This window comes from Branchiostoma lanceolatum, chromosome 8 (assembly GCF_035083965.1).
Source record: "Branchiostoma lanceolatum isolate klBraLanc5 chromosome 8, klBraLanc5.hap2, whole genome shotgun sequence".
Lineage (NCBI taxonomy): Eukaryota > Metazoa > Chordata > Leptocardii > Amphioxiformes > Branchiostomatidae > Branchiostoma > Branchiostoma lanceolatum.
In genome coordinates, this window is record NC_089729.1 from 15,100,422 (window position 1) to 15,115,121 (window position 14,700).

Sequence of the window (14,700 nt, forward strand, 5' to 3'; positions counted from 1 at the left end):
ACCCTATGGTTACGCCAAATAGCAGTTACTCAAGATACCAAATTTGATCTGATGCCAATCACTGTTTGCTGTCATAAAGGATTGTCAAAAGGGAGACAACTGAGAGAAAAATCATATCCATAGGGTACATCAATGAAGGTTAGACATCCAGGTAATAAGATACGGCAAATAGCAGTTACTCAAGCAACTTATCTATTAGTAAGAAACGTGATTTGGGAAATATGTTGCATTTGCTAGCAAATGTCGGCCATTTCAGTGTGTCCTCAAACGTGTGCACAAATATAAACATAGCCTACAGAGATTAAGATCGCATTGTACAGTATAGTTAACGAGCAGAAATTTAGGACATGATTCCGTCAAAGTAACGATATTTCCGCAGTCTCAGCTTAATTTGTTTTTTATAGGTCAAACGCTATAGGCGGTGGTGTTAATCTTACGACGTTGTGGTAAAGAAGACGTGGCCATTTCACCCATTTACACATACACCCTCTCACTTAACGACCGTCCTGATAAAACAAATATCTTAATATCCTGTTTTTAAGATATGGTACTCGTAACCCATCTTCCTATGATAAGATCTAATCCGCCTTTCTTTTAACGGGGAAGTTGTTAAAGTTTGACAGAAAAGGTCTCCAGAGAAGCGATATTGGAATGAGTCTTGCTCACAGGTCAATGATGCGGGTTGATTTGATAAGTCGTAAAGATTTTTACCACCCCTGGAGACAACAAAATGGCAGGTTTATTAGTTCGCCCTACTTTGGACGTCTCTGATGCGGATGCGTGCGATGGGAGCCAATGAAACCCCATCTTTCAAGCGCAGTACATGTAGAACTTAATCTAAGTGGTGGAACGACACAGGGGATGCCACCTAATAACACATCATTTGTCTGGAGGGACTTGGTTGGTGCGTCACAAGGATCAAAATGATAGCGCGTTTTACTGAATCTAGCCATTAGTAGCTGCTGACTTCCAACACGTGATAGTAAACAAAGCCTAACGAAATAACAATTAAGATCAACTATATCCGTATATCAATAATGTACAAAACACAGATACCTGCATATCTCTCTATATATACAAGAGGATCGTATTTTTGCTATTCCGGTGTCCACCAGCTACAAAGCTGCATCGTTCTCGCAGTACGTTTAGTCGTTCATTACGATATCCTTTAGTCGTATCACGACTAATCTTCCAGGGTTCACCATATCTTAATATCCTGTTTTTAAGATATGGTTATACATACATACAAACATACAGATCGCAAGATTAAAAGGAACATAGTCATAACATAAGATATGCAGACTTTTAACTTAACTTACGAATAAAAATGTGGATAGCCTTTTTTAAGTTATATGGAACGTTCAGTGATTTGATGTTGGGTGGGAAGGTGTTCCATAGGCTCAGATGGCATAGTAGAGAAAGGTTCGCGTCTTGCTGTTTGTTTATGGTTTAGGTATACATAGTCTGAAACACTGCAGTTTAGCAAACTGACAGGCTTCCGTTCCTCGATAACTTGCCATAATTCCCAACAATGACAGCCTACGTCTCGCTACCTCAGTCTTTCGTCGTTAGAAAGACAGCATCACCACCATTATCTACACCCCTCTTGAAACTATCTCGAAGTGGGAAGCACTTCGCAGAATCCACAAACACATCGCGTAATTGCGTTTTGACGAGGCTGTGGGTAGAGAGGGAGTTGGAGCCTGTGAGTTGTAAACGCACCGACGTCTATACCCCTAATGGATGGTAAATGAATGTGTGCAATGGCTTACATGGGACTTACCGTTCCCTTTGAGAAAACGATTTCTGGCACGCTGAGCAACGATAAAAGGTAGCGTTACGGATGATTCTCATCCCTCGGAAATATTATGTTGCTCCTGTAGCTTTCAAGTCTTCAGTAAATGAGAGTGAAACTTGTGGCGGTAGTTTTGTGACAAATATAACAGTACTGTATGTCGAGTTCAATACATGAGGAAATTGACGTTCAGTCCTCTACAGTGTTCACGTCATTTTTTTTCCGGTGCGTTCATGTCTTGTTATCAAGTCCGTCATCCTCCCTCCTTTGTTCCTTTTTTGGTTATCCTTTCTTGTATTTCTAGATGAAGTTTTATTGCAGGGTTAACGTGCATTTGGCGTTAAACAGTGTAGACAAGGAAGTTATATCCCTAGGCTCCATAACATCCTAGATGTACGTAAGAACACTGGTTGTATGTAGATTTGTATACAACTGTGTTCGTTTAGTTCATTTCCGACGTAATGCTTACAAGCAGCAACGAAGAATAATATCACTAACTCACAATATCACTAAGATAAAAGTCAGAAACAAATCAGATTTCTTCCTCATGTGTTTTTTTGTGCTTGATTAGATTATGTGTTGTCATTTCTTGATATTTCCTAAAATTGTTGTATTCAGAATGAGGCAATTTTTAACTCACAATGGTGACATTTCTTCAATTCAACCGAAGGTTTTTAAAAGTCGATCAAGAATGTAGGGAAGGCCTGGGGATCTTCTTTTGTGTCCTTGCTATTTATATTCCTTCCAGCCTTCTATTAACCAACTCTGACTAATCATACAGCCTCCTACATTCATACAATTACAAAGAAGCAATAGGAAGCCGAAAGTAGCTAGAGTATACATGCTAAACGTTTATATGTACATTTGTATGCATATGATTGTTAACATGAAGAAGAACTTTATTGCGCGACCATTGTAGCAGGTACAAAGTATGGCAACAACAGTAAACATAGAACAAGACATAAGTTTGGAATAAAACTATTCACTACATCAAAATGACTATCTTAGGTTGGATGTTAACATGTGAGCCGGTTGGACAAAAAACTTACAATAATGGTCTTCATTTATTGTTGTTTAACAAATTTCCAAACAGATCTGTCGGTGGCAAGGCAGTATAAAAGGGTCAACATGTATCAAAAGCCACCCGGTTGATACTGCCTTGTTACCAACAGATCTGCTTGGAGATTTATAAAACAACAATAAATGAAGACCATTATTGTAAGTTCTGCTTGGAGATTATGTTTTACAAGAAGGGGCGACAAAAACAAGTTGTTGTTTTCGTGGTCCTCACAGGTCTCTTCAGACGGGTGATCATTCAGAGTGGGTCTGCACTGACGACTTGGGCTCTGACGTCGGAACCCTGGCGCTCCGCCATTACGGTGGCCCACAAGATGGGCTGTTGCCTCAGCAACCTGACAGAGATGATGGACTGTCTCCGCAGAATTGACGTAGACATCCTTACCGGGAGCGTCGTGCGGCGCCCTCCCTACTTCTCAATGTTCGGCCCGAGATATTTCTCGTTGTTCGGCCCGGTGGTGGACGGTATCGTCGTAACAGACAACCCGAAGATGCTGATGACATACAATGGTAAAGACAAAGACAAGTACAACCTCTTCAAGAGTTATGATCATCTTATAGGAGTGAACGAAGACGAAGGGTTCGGATACATCGAGACGTTTCCGGGTGTAGATTATTATGGTATAGGCAGGGAAGGGTTTACGTTCATCATTAACGATTTCGTCAACAAGGTATATCCAGACAGGGAAAACGAGATCGAAGATGCCATTCAGTTCATCTACACGAACTGGGGACAGAGTGAGAGCAACGAAACGCGAAGGACTGGCATGGTACGCATGTTTACAGAACAGCAAGTCGGCATGCCGGTGGTGAGTGTTGCAAACCTTCATTCCTCTGGGAAGACGACGTCAGGCACGTATTTTTACACCTTCAACCACCGCCTGACGTACGGACGTAACCCACCTTGGGTCGGGGCCGTGCAGCAAGAAGAGCTCCCGTTTGTGTTCGGCGCACCCAACATCGGAGGAGGGGTCTACAGTAACATGAACTACTCCAGAGCTGAGTCCATGCTGAGTCTGGCTATCATAACGTACTGGTCCAACTTTGCCAAGTCAGGGTAAGTACAGAAAAAGTTTGACGATGATTATGATACCTTTTGTTATACATTTCCTGTCCTTATTAGATAAATATAGGTCTTCGGAACTTACAGCAAACCAAGACATGTGCAATGATTACTATCATATATATGCATCTAGAAAGAGAATACCAGTAGGACTTCACTACATCCATTACAGGATAAGCGTCTCTTTACTTTTTACTATGAGTAAAATTGTAGGAACTGCATATTTTCTAGTGATCTCTAATCAACATATATAGAGAGGGAAAACATTCTATCTTTCAGCTTGACTAGCAAACGTTGTTTCCTCAATTTGATATTGACTTGTTCAAGACATTATAATAACCAAACTGAAGCAATTCGAATGTGATATTTTGCCGACCTGACAATTTGAAAGAAGGCACGATAAAAGAGATAAAGTGAATCTCATCACTCTATACACAGAGATCCCAACGCGCCTATCCCACAGAAGACCCGGTTTGCGCATGAGCGGCCCAACCGTTTTGAGAACATCAAGTGGCCTCCTTATGATGCCGACAAGCAGGGGTTTATCTACCTGGGGATGAAGCCAAGAGTGAAGCAGGTAACAACTCAAGACGTTCCTCCCGAATGCATGATTAGATGAAGAAGAAATGAAACAAATGAAGGAAGAGATTAAAGAAAAGAGTAAGGAGGGGTGGTTTGAAATTATGAGCAAATGAGTGAGAATATATTTGAATGAAAGGACGGATGGATGGATGGATGGATGGATGAATAAACAGATAAACGAATGAGTGAGTGGATACATAATTTTTTTGTTTAGAATCATGGAAGTTCAATCATGGTAAAAGACATGGACGACTTGTTTCCTTTGCCATATTTACATGAAATAAATAGATAGGGGTGATCAACAATTTCGCGGCCTCACCCAGAAATAAGGTGCACAACTCAAATTTCGAGGCACAATTATGAGCTATAAAGCCTTTTATCAATATCCATTAAATTTGAAATAATTGTGGTCATTACTTTCTAGTCGACGTCCTTGTGAAAATCAGTAGGTAAGTGGCGAGTAAAACAGGAATGAATTGTGATCATAGCTCCTCATGCCATGGACTCTTAAGTGTTTGATGAGGAACTATTTCAATTAAAAAGAAGTGGGTATCTGACTTTCAGCAGATCAATTTTCCAATCAGCATGTTTTTCTTCTTCTCTCTCCCCCAACGTTACTAGGTGTCGCCTGCGAAGTAATCAATGATTTGAATTTTGGTAGGCATTACTAAAAGGTCTTATACTTTGAAATCATGCCCCGGAATTTTAGTTGTGCACCTCATTTCTGGGTAAGGCCGTGAACATATTGAATATCCCTCCTATTCTTATGACGATGTAAAGATAAGATAGCACAACTTTTTAAATGTTGTTGATGCCGTACCTGTTCCACAGGGGTATAGATCCCAGCGTGTGGCCTTCTGGGCGGAGCTCATACCGAAGTTAGTGAAACATCAGCAGGTTATCAGAACCCTAGACTCGCCCGCTGACGTCATCGAAATCTGCATGAACCTTCGCAGCGGCAACGGCCCCACAGACACGGCCATAACCAGAACTCCCTGGAACTGGGGAAGGTATCCGGAGGGAGGGCCCAGGTCTACATGTCCTCCCCAGCAGCCCGAAAAAGACAAAAAGCCGACGACCAGGCCGTCTTTTAACTGGGTCGACTTCAATTCGTACAACGAAGTAACAAGTGACTACCATGCCTCGGGTAAGAGAACCTATTCCAGCGAACTGAGCATAGTAATATCAGTGGGGGTGACTTTACTCGCTCTAAATCTCGTCGTCTTTGCGGTCTGTTATAAGAAACGAGGGAAAAGACGAGCAAGACACCAAGGCTCGGTGACGACGTGCGCGTTCACGGACTCTAAGATAAGCTTGAAGGTCATAGAAACACAGGAAATGGCGATGTCACACCTGAAGGATTGTGGGGACACGTTAGAAAAAGAACATCCGTTCACGTCTATAGAGGGTCCCGATGGAACAGACATAGAAGAGTACAAGGAACCGCTACCGGTGGGTGACAGACACCCTTCAGTGTTCCAAGAAAGTGGCTTGATAGAGATGGGACCGGTTAAGGACTTCTCTGTTCTGGAAGAAATCTGTCCTCAGTCCTTACAGGCACAGGAGTGTCGCATTGTCAAACTGCACGAGGTTCCTCGGAAGAAAAATGGCTGCCAACAGATTGTGTGACGTGAGCATAATTTGCGTGACGTGTGCACAAATTGTGTGACCTGTACCTGTGACTGCCTTTCCCTGCAAAAAAAACGCGTATTCATCATAAAATCTTGCTAACAACAAAGCTGTCTGCCAGCTGACGATTATGTTAAGAATGAAGATGCTTTTGCAACGTTTTTATTACTTTTTGGCTCTCTTATTGTGACCAAACATATTCAGGTACGTGACTTAATTACAACTTAAGAAATATTTTAGTATCTGTGTCAGGGATAATAGAATGGATGTTTCTGTGACTATGTTGAAACGTAGATTTATGATTGAGATCTGTAACGTGCTATGTCTAAAGTGGTTATTTGTGTGTGCGTTAGTAACTCTTATGAAATAGTCAGCACCAATTATATCATACAGGAGGTGAGGATGTACCCACCGTATCGGTGGTATATGTGTTTCTCATTCCAATCCGCCTTCCGTATCTAATATACGTACTTTTGTAAATACACCCAGAGGCATAAGCTTAAACGTACGTTCAAGAACCTCCTGATAGAACCAAACGGATGACAACTGAGAAGCCATGTATCCATGTTCAGTATGTATCGTCGTTGTCATTTTGAGACCAGGTAGCTACATCGTAGGTAGGTGATATTCGCCTGTAGTTGTACAAGTGATCTGAAACCTCAGTGCCTAAACGTAACTGGGGAGCTTGAGTCGGAAACATCTTATCGTTAAAGAAAATGTCCAATTTCACATTCTAAGACTGCACATCTTTGGGGTAGAAGATACAAAGAAAATACTTCCCCATGAAGAAGACTTAAGTCGCCATGTGCCTTAAAGATCAGAGATCACACCATGATTTAAAGGGGAAAACAGCCAAATTCCATTTTTAAGAACCTTTGACCTAATTAGTTCAGATAAATCTTTCCTTTATGGTAGGTCTGGGATGGCTCGTGGGGATAAGGACAATGAACCCATGGCATGAGATGCATTAGTTAGCTGTATTATTGCAATATGCTAATTAGGCTTATGAATTGAATTGCATTTTTCTTTCCTATCTCTCCACCCAGACATACCATGGGATGAATGATTAACTATAACCCAAAATAAAGAATCTGGGTTGCAAAAGTTAACGAATTTGACAAAGGTTTTCCCTTTAACATCGCAGTGAAGACCGGGTTAGAATAATGACCGACAAAGGGATAGAATCATTTGTTTGACGGGTTTCTCCTAGATGAAAATGACGGGATTGATAATTATGTAGTAATCATTGTTATCTCCTCTTGAAGCGTATCGGAACCCACGCATATTCCTATTATAGCTGTATCAATAGAGTCGGATGGATTTATATATATTTTTGTCCCATCCTCAATGATTGTTTCAAAAATTTCCATTGGTTTGTAAATTTGCATTGTCACAGTCTCTTGAAGTTTGTCGAATACTAGTGCTGCAAACTTTTGTCCAAAATGTCTATTGTCGAAGAAGCGATATGGAATGTACAACATACAACTTTCCAGAAATAGTGCATATGTAAATCTACTTGCGTTTGTGATGTCAGAAAATGTCTGTTATTACAGTAGATGAGGCAATTTTTGAACCTGTTGTATTACCCTGTTTGTACGGTAAAACAAGGAATGTTCGTGACTACCAGAAATATGTGTTATACGTAATAAGTATGATGTTTATTAAAAAGAGTTCACAAGTGCTTTCATCATGGAGTAAAATCTTGCGTAAAAACCATATTTGCTGAAAATCTTTGACGAAGTACTACAAGTGTGTATGTATTTAGTTACATAGTTCTCTACATGTATTTGTTAAGTAGATGATGTGGGGTATTTGTGACACAACTGTTGTGTCTTAGCAGAAAAAGGCACGATTCCCAATTAGCTAAAAAAATAGCCGTATCTTTTCTGCTTTTTTGACGCTAAAAATTGGTTTACGTTGCGACCAGAAACCTATAGAAGATTTTACGCATATACCTGAGTACGTTGACAAAGGTTAGACAACCAGGTAATGAAATACGCCCAAAAACAGTTACTTATTGACAAGCAACTGGATAGAATTTTTAAACAGCCAGACCTTTCAGACAGCATCCGCTATCTTTCGTCAGTCACTGATGAAAGATAGCGATCAGGTATACTGAAGAAAGATAGCGGATGCTGTCTCAAACGTCTGACTGTTTCAAAATTTTATCTAGTTGCTTGTGTAACTGTTCTTTTTGTGTGTATACCTGAGTAATAATATGTTTTTATATGTTATTGGTATCTTGCTTCTGTAAGATATTTATGACAAATACACAACTTTCCTAAAACTCACCATTTTGACACGAGAACCTCCACAAGTCCTCCCTGGGCATCTATTCCCAGCAGTGTAATGCATGCATTTCAGGTTTAAAACAGGTAGCACTTGCACCTCATAAAACAAAGGATATATATATGAGGTGATCTAAATAGAGACAGGGGTATTTACTCAAGAAAACAAACTAAGATTATAGTAAAGGATTTAAAACTAGTGCTTTAAGTTAAAAGCAATGAGGAGCTTTCAGGTGGCATCCGCCATCTTTCTTCAGCTCTAAGAGGGGTCACGTGACCTAGGTGTAAGAGGTCACCTAGGTCACGTGACTAGACGAGGGAGTTGTAGGTGGGTGGAAATCTGTGGCGTCTAAGATTAATGCATAAATCACCTTTCCGACTACTAGTTGTATCTTATGTTAACCGAACATCTAATAGAGAAAGATTTTGTTTTGCTTATTCGTCATGTTACACAATGCACGATCAGTTCTAATTAAACTGGATAAAGGGTGGGTCACGATGTTAGACAGTATACTTTATGATGCCGTTAGATCGAACCATCACTTAGCTGTGGCGTTTGGCACAAACTGATGTTGCTATTTTCCTTAATGGCCGGCGGCTCGGCCAGACCGGGAGTGAGAAACTACCTACTTCAGGACGATGGGAAGGGTTTTATAGTGTCTAACTCAATCAATAGTTGAGAATGGCTCAAAGTTTTTTTTTTTTTATAGCTCCATTCTCCTAGAGCGGCGACTTCACTGCGACCGCGCTGCTGGTCTAAAATTTTCACAGGTCGCTCTATAAATTCTATAAATTAGAAACCAATCTTTTACGCTTTGCATGTTTTGTTGTCGGTTCAGTTATGCTTTTATATTGTGCATAATATTCCAATTATGAAGTCAAGGATGCACAGATCCTACTAAGATTGCAGCGAGATCGCAGCGAGATCGCCGTCTAGTGGCAGGAGGGCCTTACATTGGCAAAGATTAGTAATCAATTAATTAATTAACTAACTAATTATAATATTACCTCATAGTTTAATGAACGACGAGTGTTCATGAAGAATTCTTGTGACTGTTACTTGCGGACGTCAGCAAAAAATTGATATTCAATGTAGTCAAGAAAAACTAGAATAATATGTATGGCTTTTCAAACGAGATACAATCGAACATAGCCTTAAAGTTCATCTGTTTTAGTAGGGTTTATGTAGAAACACGTTTTACTCTAATTTCCAGCTCTTTTTACTTAAATTCTCGACTGTACACACCAGTCTTAAATCATGATTTAGTAGGATTTGTCATGTTGAGGAGTCGTTGCTAAAATACTGCCATTTTAGCTGTTATTGTCTGCGAAAGTTTGGGGGCAAGCTTGAAACCATGATATATACAGACGATCGTGCTGGCCAATTATGCATTTTTGTCTCAAGGGACGTCAGTACATACAGTAATTGCCTTTTGCTTGGCCTGTAGTTCATTGCTGAGTCAACTTTGCCCTACTTTACCCCAAAAGTCACTACTTCAATGAAGAGGAATTAATTCTCCGTTATTCGGTGACCTACTTGAAGTGATACCCCGGGTCTTCGTTATTTGGAAGTAGGCGTTGTAATCAGCGTTGCATGAGGAGGGTGATACATGGCCTCAGAGAAGAGTCAACGGTGGAATTACAAATGAGTCTGAACTTCATTCTGCAAGGCATAAACTCCATTAACATGTTAAAGTATTCATATACTTGTTATACTTGTACAAAGGTGAATTATTTTGTATCCCATTGTTGTTGTTTGCATGTTTAGTTGTAGAAGACCTTACGGAAGTCGCTGTACTTTTGTTGTGTCAATAAAGATTTCGTATTAAATTCGAACTTTCGTGCTTCCAAATAATAGGATCACAAAACTGATATGTGTTCGGGGAGAGAAAAATTGAAAGCGTTTATGAATAGCCTTGTAAAATTATTTTAGCGTACAATCAGATCTAGATAATGAAGATGGAAATTATTTTTACCGAGGGAAATATTAACATACCTCTATCAAAACAAAATTTTCATCTTAAAATGGAGCCAGATTTTCAAACTTTTGCGTTATCTTATAAACAAATAGATTAATCAACGACCATGAAAACGTAACCTCCTTAAACAAGGGTAATAAATTTCATATATTCATTCCTCCTCACTTAAGTCGAAGCACGTGCCCCTTCAGATATTGCAGTTTCCAGTGACTAATCGTACATCAATATATTTAGAAGAGCCGGTGGCCCTGTTTTGACCCCACGGTCAAATCTAATCTCGTTTGAATTTTTTCCACCTAAGTTGCTACGTAGCCACTGGCTTAAACCTTAATCATCCTTCTTGGGTTTAAAAAGCTCTTCAAGACGTGGCAGCGAGGTGACGGTGAGCATTGATCCTTAACGGGCGTCTTGAAAACTATTGTTTGGTTAGCAGTTTTAGAGGGTCGTCGTGGATATCTGTTTGACGTTCCAAACTTCACACGGTTAAGTCAAGAAAAATTAATAGCATTTTTCCGATAACGGTCCTAATAAAAGGATTAGGGACGATTGGAAGGTTTTTCTTTAGGTTTCTGAAAAATCTGATCTAATTTTAGCATAACTTAGCATTAATCTGTTAACAGAATGTGAATATGAATTTCATCATTCAATTTTCAGTACAAAAATGACCCTTGCCAGTGGTCGACCCAAATCTAAAGGCTAGGGTCGGAAATCTAAGTCGTCAGAAAGGTTGAAAAAAAATAAACCAAAGAGATTGGTATACCGACAGCAATAGATTCATCATTCTCATTCTTTCGCAACTTTTTCTTTAATTTTATATTTGACTTTCTGCGACATCGGTATCAGTTTTCTGGTATTTGCAATTTACGGCATTAATTTGCTCATTTTGCAGCTGCTTTGTACGATTTACAGTGAGTTCGAAAACTTGCCATCCATATAATCGAATCAACATGGCCTTACTACAAATTATAAATATACCCAATCGAACGTCATGTAAAGTTTAACATTTGATAAAGTCACAGGTCCATGTGTACGTCTCGTTCCCAAATAACCTTTCTGTCCCCTAGCACAACTCTGAGACCTAAAAATAGCCCGGCTGGTTTTCTATCGTTCGGCGGACTCGCACGGAGGCCTTCCCATCAGTTAACCTGAACCGCCAATCAATCTGAGATCAATCGATCACCACAGTAACTATCCCGCCTTTTAATTTTCCACCCCAAGAGCGAACCCGGTCTGCTTGGCCGATCTCCGTCCACCAACATTCATCTCATTTCATTGCGCTGTTCCACCTTCAATCAGAAACCTTTAGGTCGACTGTCCTGGGAGAGTTTCTGTGCGATGAAATCGTTTTGTATGGGTCGATGTGTGTAGTGTCCCGATCAACCTCTTACTTCACGCTCGGACATCAACAAAAAGGGCAGTCGTTGGATTTGCGTTATATCCAACCTAACGACGCGTTAATACACCAGAGAGCCGCCTTTGAGGCGATCTATATTTGATAAGGGAGAAACAGCAAAGGAGTAGAGCTAATTTGTGTGAAAGCGTCACAAATTTGTGTATTGACCTTGGTGATACAGTCAAAGTCGCGTGAAGGGCAAAAGTCTTTAGTTGCACTTGAATACAACTTTACTTACTAAAGGAAGATACCACTCAAGACGTACGTGTAAGTCTTGATAGGTAAAGATTTTCGACGGACCGTTTTCATAAGACTTGTTTTCCATTACAAGTAGCGTGAAGGTAAGTAAGTCTAGATGTACTTGAAGACAACTTTACTTACTAAAGGACGATTTCATTCATGGCGTAAGTCTTAATGGATAAATATTTTCCACAGACCGTTCATTTTCATGAGACCTGTTTTTCATTACAAGCCGGGGCCTAACCTCTGCTTGGAAAGTTTCTACTTAGTCCCTGCCAGGGCACATCCCACCAATCAAAATATGCATTGAAGACTATGTAAAAAGTAGGTAAGTTTGGGAGTTTGATAATGTGATCCGTGAGCAGAACAAAGGCCATACCAACTCACTACACAGAGCAGCCCGATTTATGACCGAGTCTAAAAAGTCCAATTTAAGCTATTCCCATGCGGCGGAACAACACCGCGCGGGCCGAAGTTTCAAAATGAACCGCCATTTTCTTAGAGCTGACGCCAGGTAAGGGACTGACCATTTCAAAATAGGGGTCCTCGCAGGGCCTATTGCTAAAAGGAATAGCCTGAAGAATGGCCTTTAGGCAAGGAACCGCTGATATAATGGGCTGTACTACACCACCTTCAAGATGGGGGTGTCGGTCTAAAACTCTGCATTACCTGAAAATACTGCTACGGTGCCCCGAAACACCATGTTTCATCGGGACTGCAATATTTACCAACATGTCCAAATTCAAATAAATCCATCTAATCCATCTATACGTGCGATCACACAACCACAAACTGAAACAGTAATCCGTCGGAGGAGAACCTCCTTCCCCGAGATATCTATTGTCATCATATTAGTTTTGATATGTAGCCCAAACTGCATGACGAACAGAAGGAATAGATAGAAATGGACAGCCTTTGGGTCAGGGACTGATTCACTGATATACAGCGGGTACATACAGTACGCCCCAGTATACATACCCACATTCTAACCGATATATTTTGTACCGTCTTTAATTTCTTCAAAGTGTGTCTCTCCTTTAACACAAAACCGACCGACAAGCCGTATGCAAAGTGCAGTCCACGGGACCGCCAGTTAGCTAGCCCTTAAATCAAACACTCGACCATGTGGTCCAAAGGTAGGAAACGTAATAACTAGACCAGCAAGCAATACCGACTCTTCTACTCATCTCAAATAGCAAACTTGGAGTCGTGAGAAAAAAGACCGAAAGCTAGTCGACATCCCGCAACGTACATACTTTACTCAAGTGACGAAAATGTGCTCTTCAACATCTTTTTCAAACACTAGTTTAAGACTTTTCAAAAGATTGTTATCTTTTTCCTTGTTTCCTTTTTTCCTTGTTTCCAGAGACTGAACCACAACACCCCGGAGCCAAAGGGTTAAAGCCACGGACATGCTCGCAACTGTGAAACGCAATATAATGTTAGTGCAGATTTGATTTGATATTGCTATAGTCGTGCACGCATTTGGGCGGAATATTTTCTTCAAGCCCGAGACAGTTGCGACATCTAGCGATTGACATGTGTACTACACGTGATCGCTTTTTGGTCTTCGGCCGTTCGGGTGTATTGTTTTCTGGGTGTCTGTCTGCCTTGGTATGTGTCGATGGTGATTTCAGTACAGTAGAAAGACAGCTTGTGAAGGTGAAGATGGTGTAACAGGAGACTGGCAGGATGGGAAGGTTGACTTGGTCCACGAACTGGCAAGAAGAAAAAGGTGATTAACTCAGGAATCCGAGGATGGCGTGCGTGAGAATGAAACATGTACTGTGTGGAATAGACATTTTTAGAAGGGCTGATATTTCTTCTCAACTGGTTTCACATTTGACTCTGTCGATAATTTGCAGCACTATCTTATAAACTCCAAAAGTTTCCGTTTTACGACACAAAGAACGCGATATTCAATGTGGCAAAATGAATAGATAAAAAAATATCATGTATTAGATCCTGACATACATGTACAGCTTGAGGGACATCCATATGAAGGACCTCCATAGGTCGTGGAGCCTAGGGTCAGAGGCCTCGACCAGGAGGTGGATCACAGAAAAGTACGACGTGGAAAAATACAAATAAGGCACGTTTCAAGGTTTCAAACAAGGTTATCTTTTTTATTTGCTGGTAATGATCCAAGGTAGGTGACAAGTCAATCATGACGTACGGTAAATTACAGGCTACAAAACTTCTGGATCATTCTGCTGTACGGTAGGAATGTTGGAATGAATATTGCATGGTTGATGTATGTTTCAAGAAAGATTGGAATCCGTCGTCCAGAGGGGTAACCGGTCGCTTGCTACGTTGTCAGTTCGCTACAGTCGTTTCGCTACATGGCAGAAGGTGTTTCGCTACACTGTACAGGTTGTCTCGCTACATGGCAGAAATCGTTTCGCCACATTTAAATATTATTTCTCTAGATAGACTAGTGGCATAAGGAACGCTTTACTACAAACACCTACGTATTGTCAATGAATAAAATCTGACATATCTGCAGAATCTTTTTTTTTGGCGTATCTTATATAATTATTACCTTGATGTCTAACCTTTATCAACGTATCTGCAGAATCATCTTTTTTCCCGACAGCATGAAGCTGTTGATGCTCAGTGCTTCCGATTAATTTGCTGTTTCAATCCTTGCTGCC

General features: G+C 40.5%; 1 protein-coding gene across 1 annotated transcript in view; it reads left to right on the plus strand.

Moving 5' to 3' along the window:
* Positions 1-7,894, plus strand: part of LOC136440782 (neuroligin-4, X-linked-like) — a 29,992-nt gene extending 22,098 nt beyond the window's left edge. The window contains exons 4-6 of the mRNA XM_066436892.1: positions 3,089-3,929; positions 4,374-4,512; positions 5,349-7,894. Coding sequence (XP_066292989.1) covers positions 3,089-3,929; positions 4,374-4,512; positions 5,349-6,146 — 1,778 coding nt within the window. The 3' untranslated portion in view covers positions 6,147-7,894. The remainder of the gene's footprint in view (positions 1-3,088; positions 3,930-4,373; positions 4,513-5,348) is intronic.
* The last annotated feature ends 6,806 nt before the right edge of the window (positions 7,895-14,700 follow it).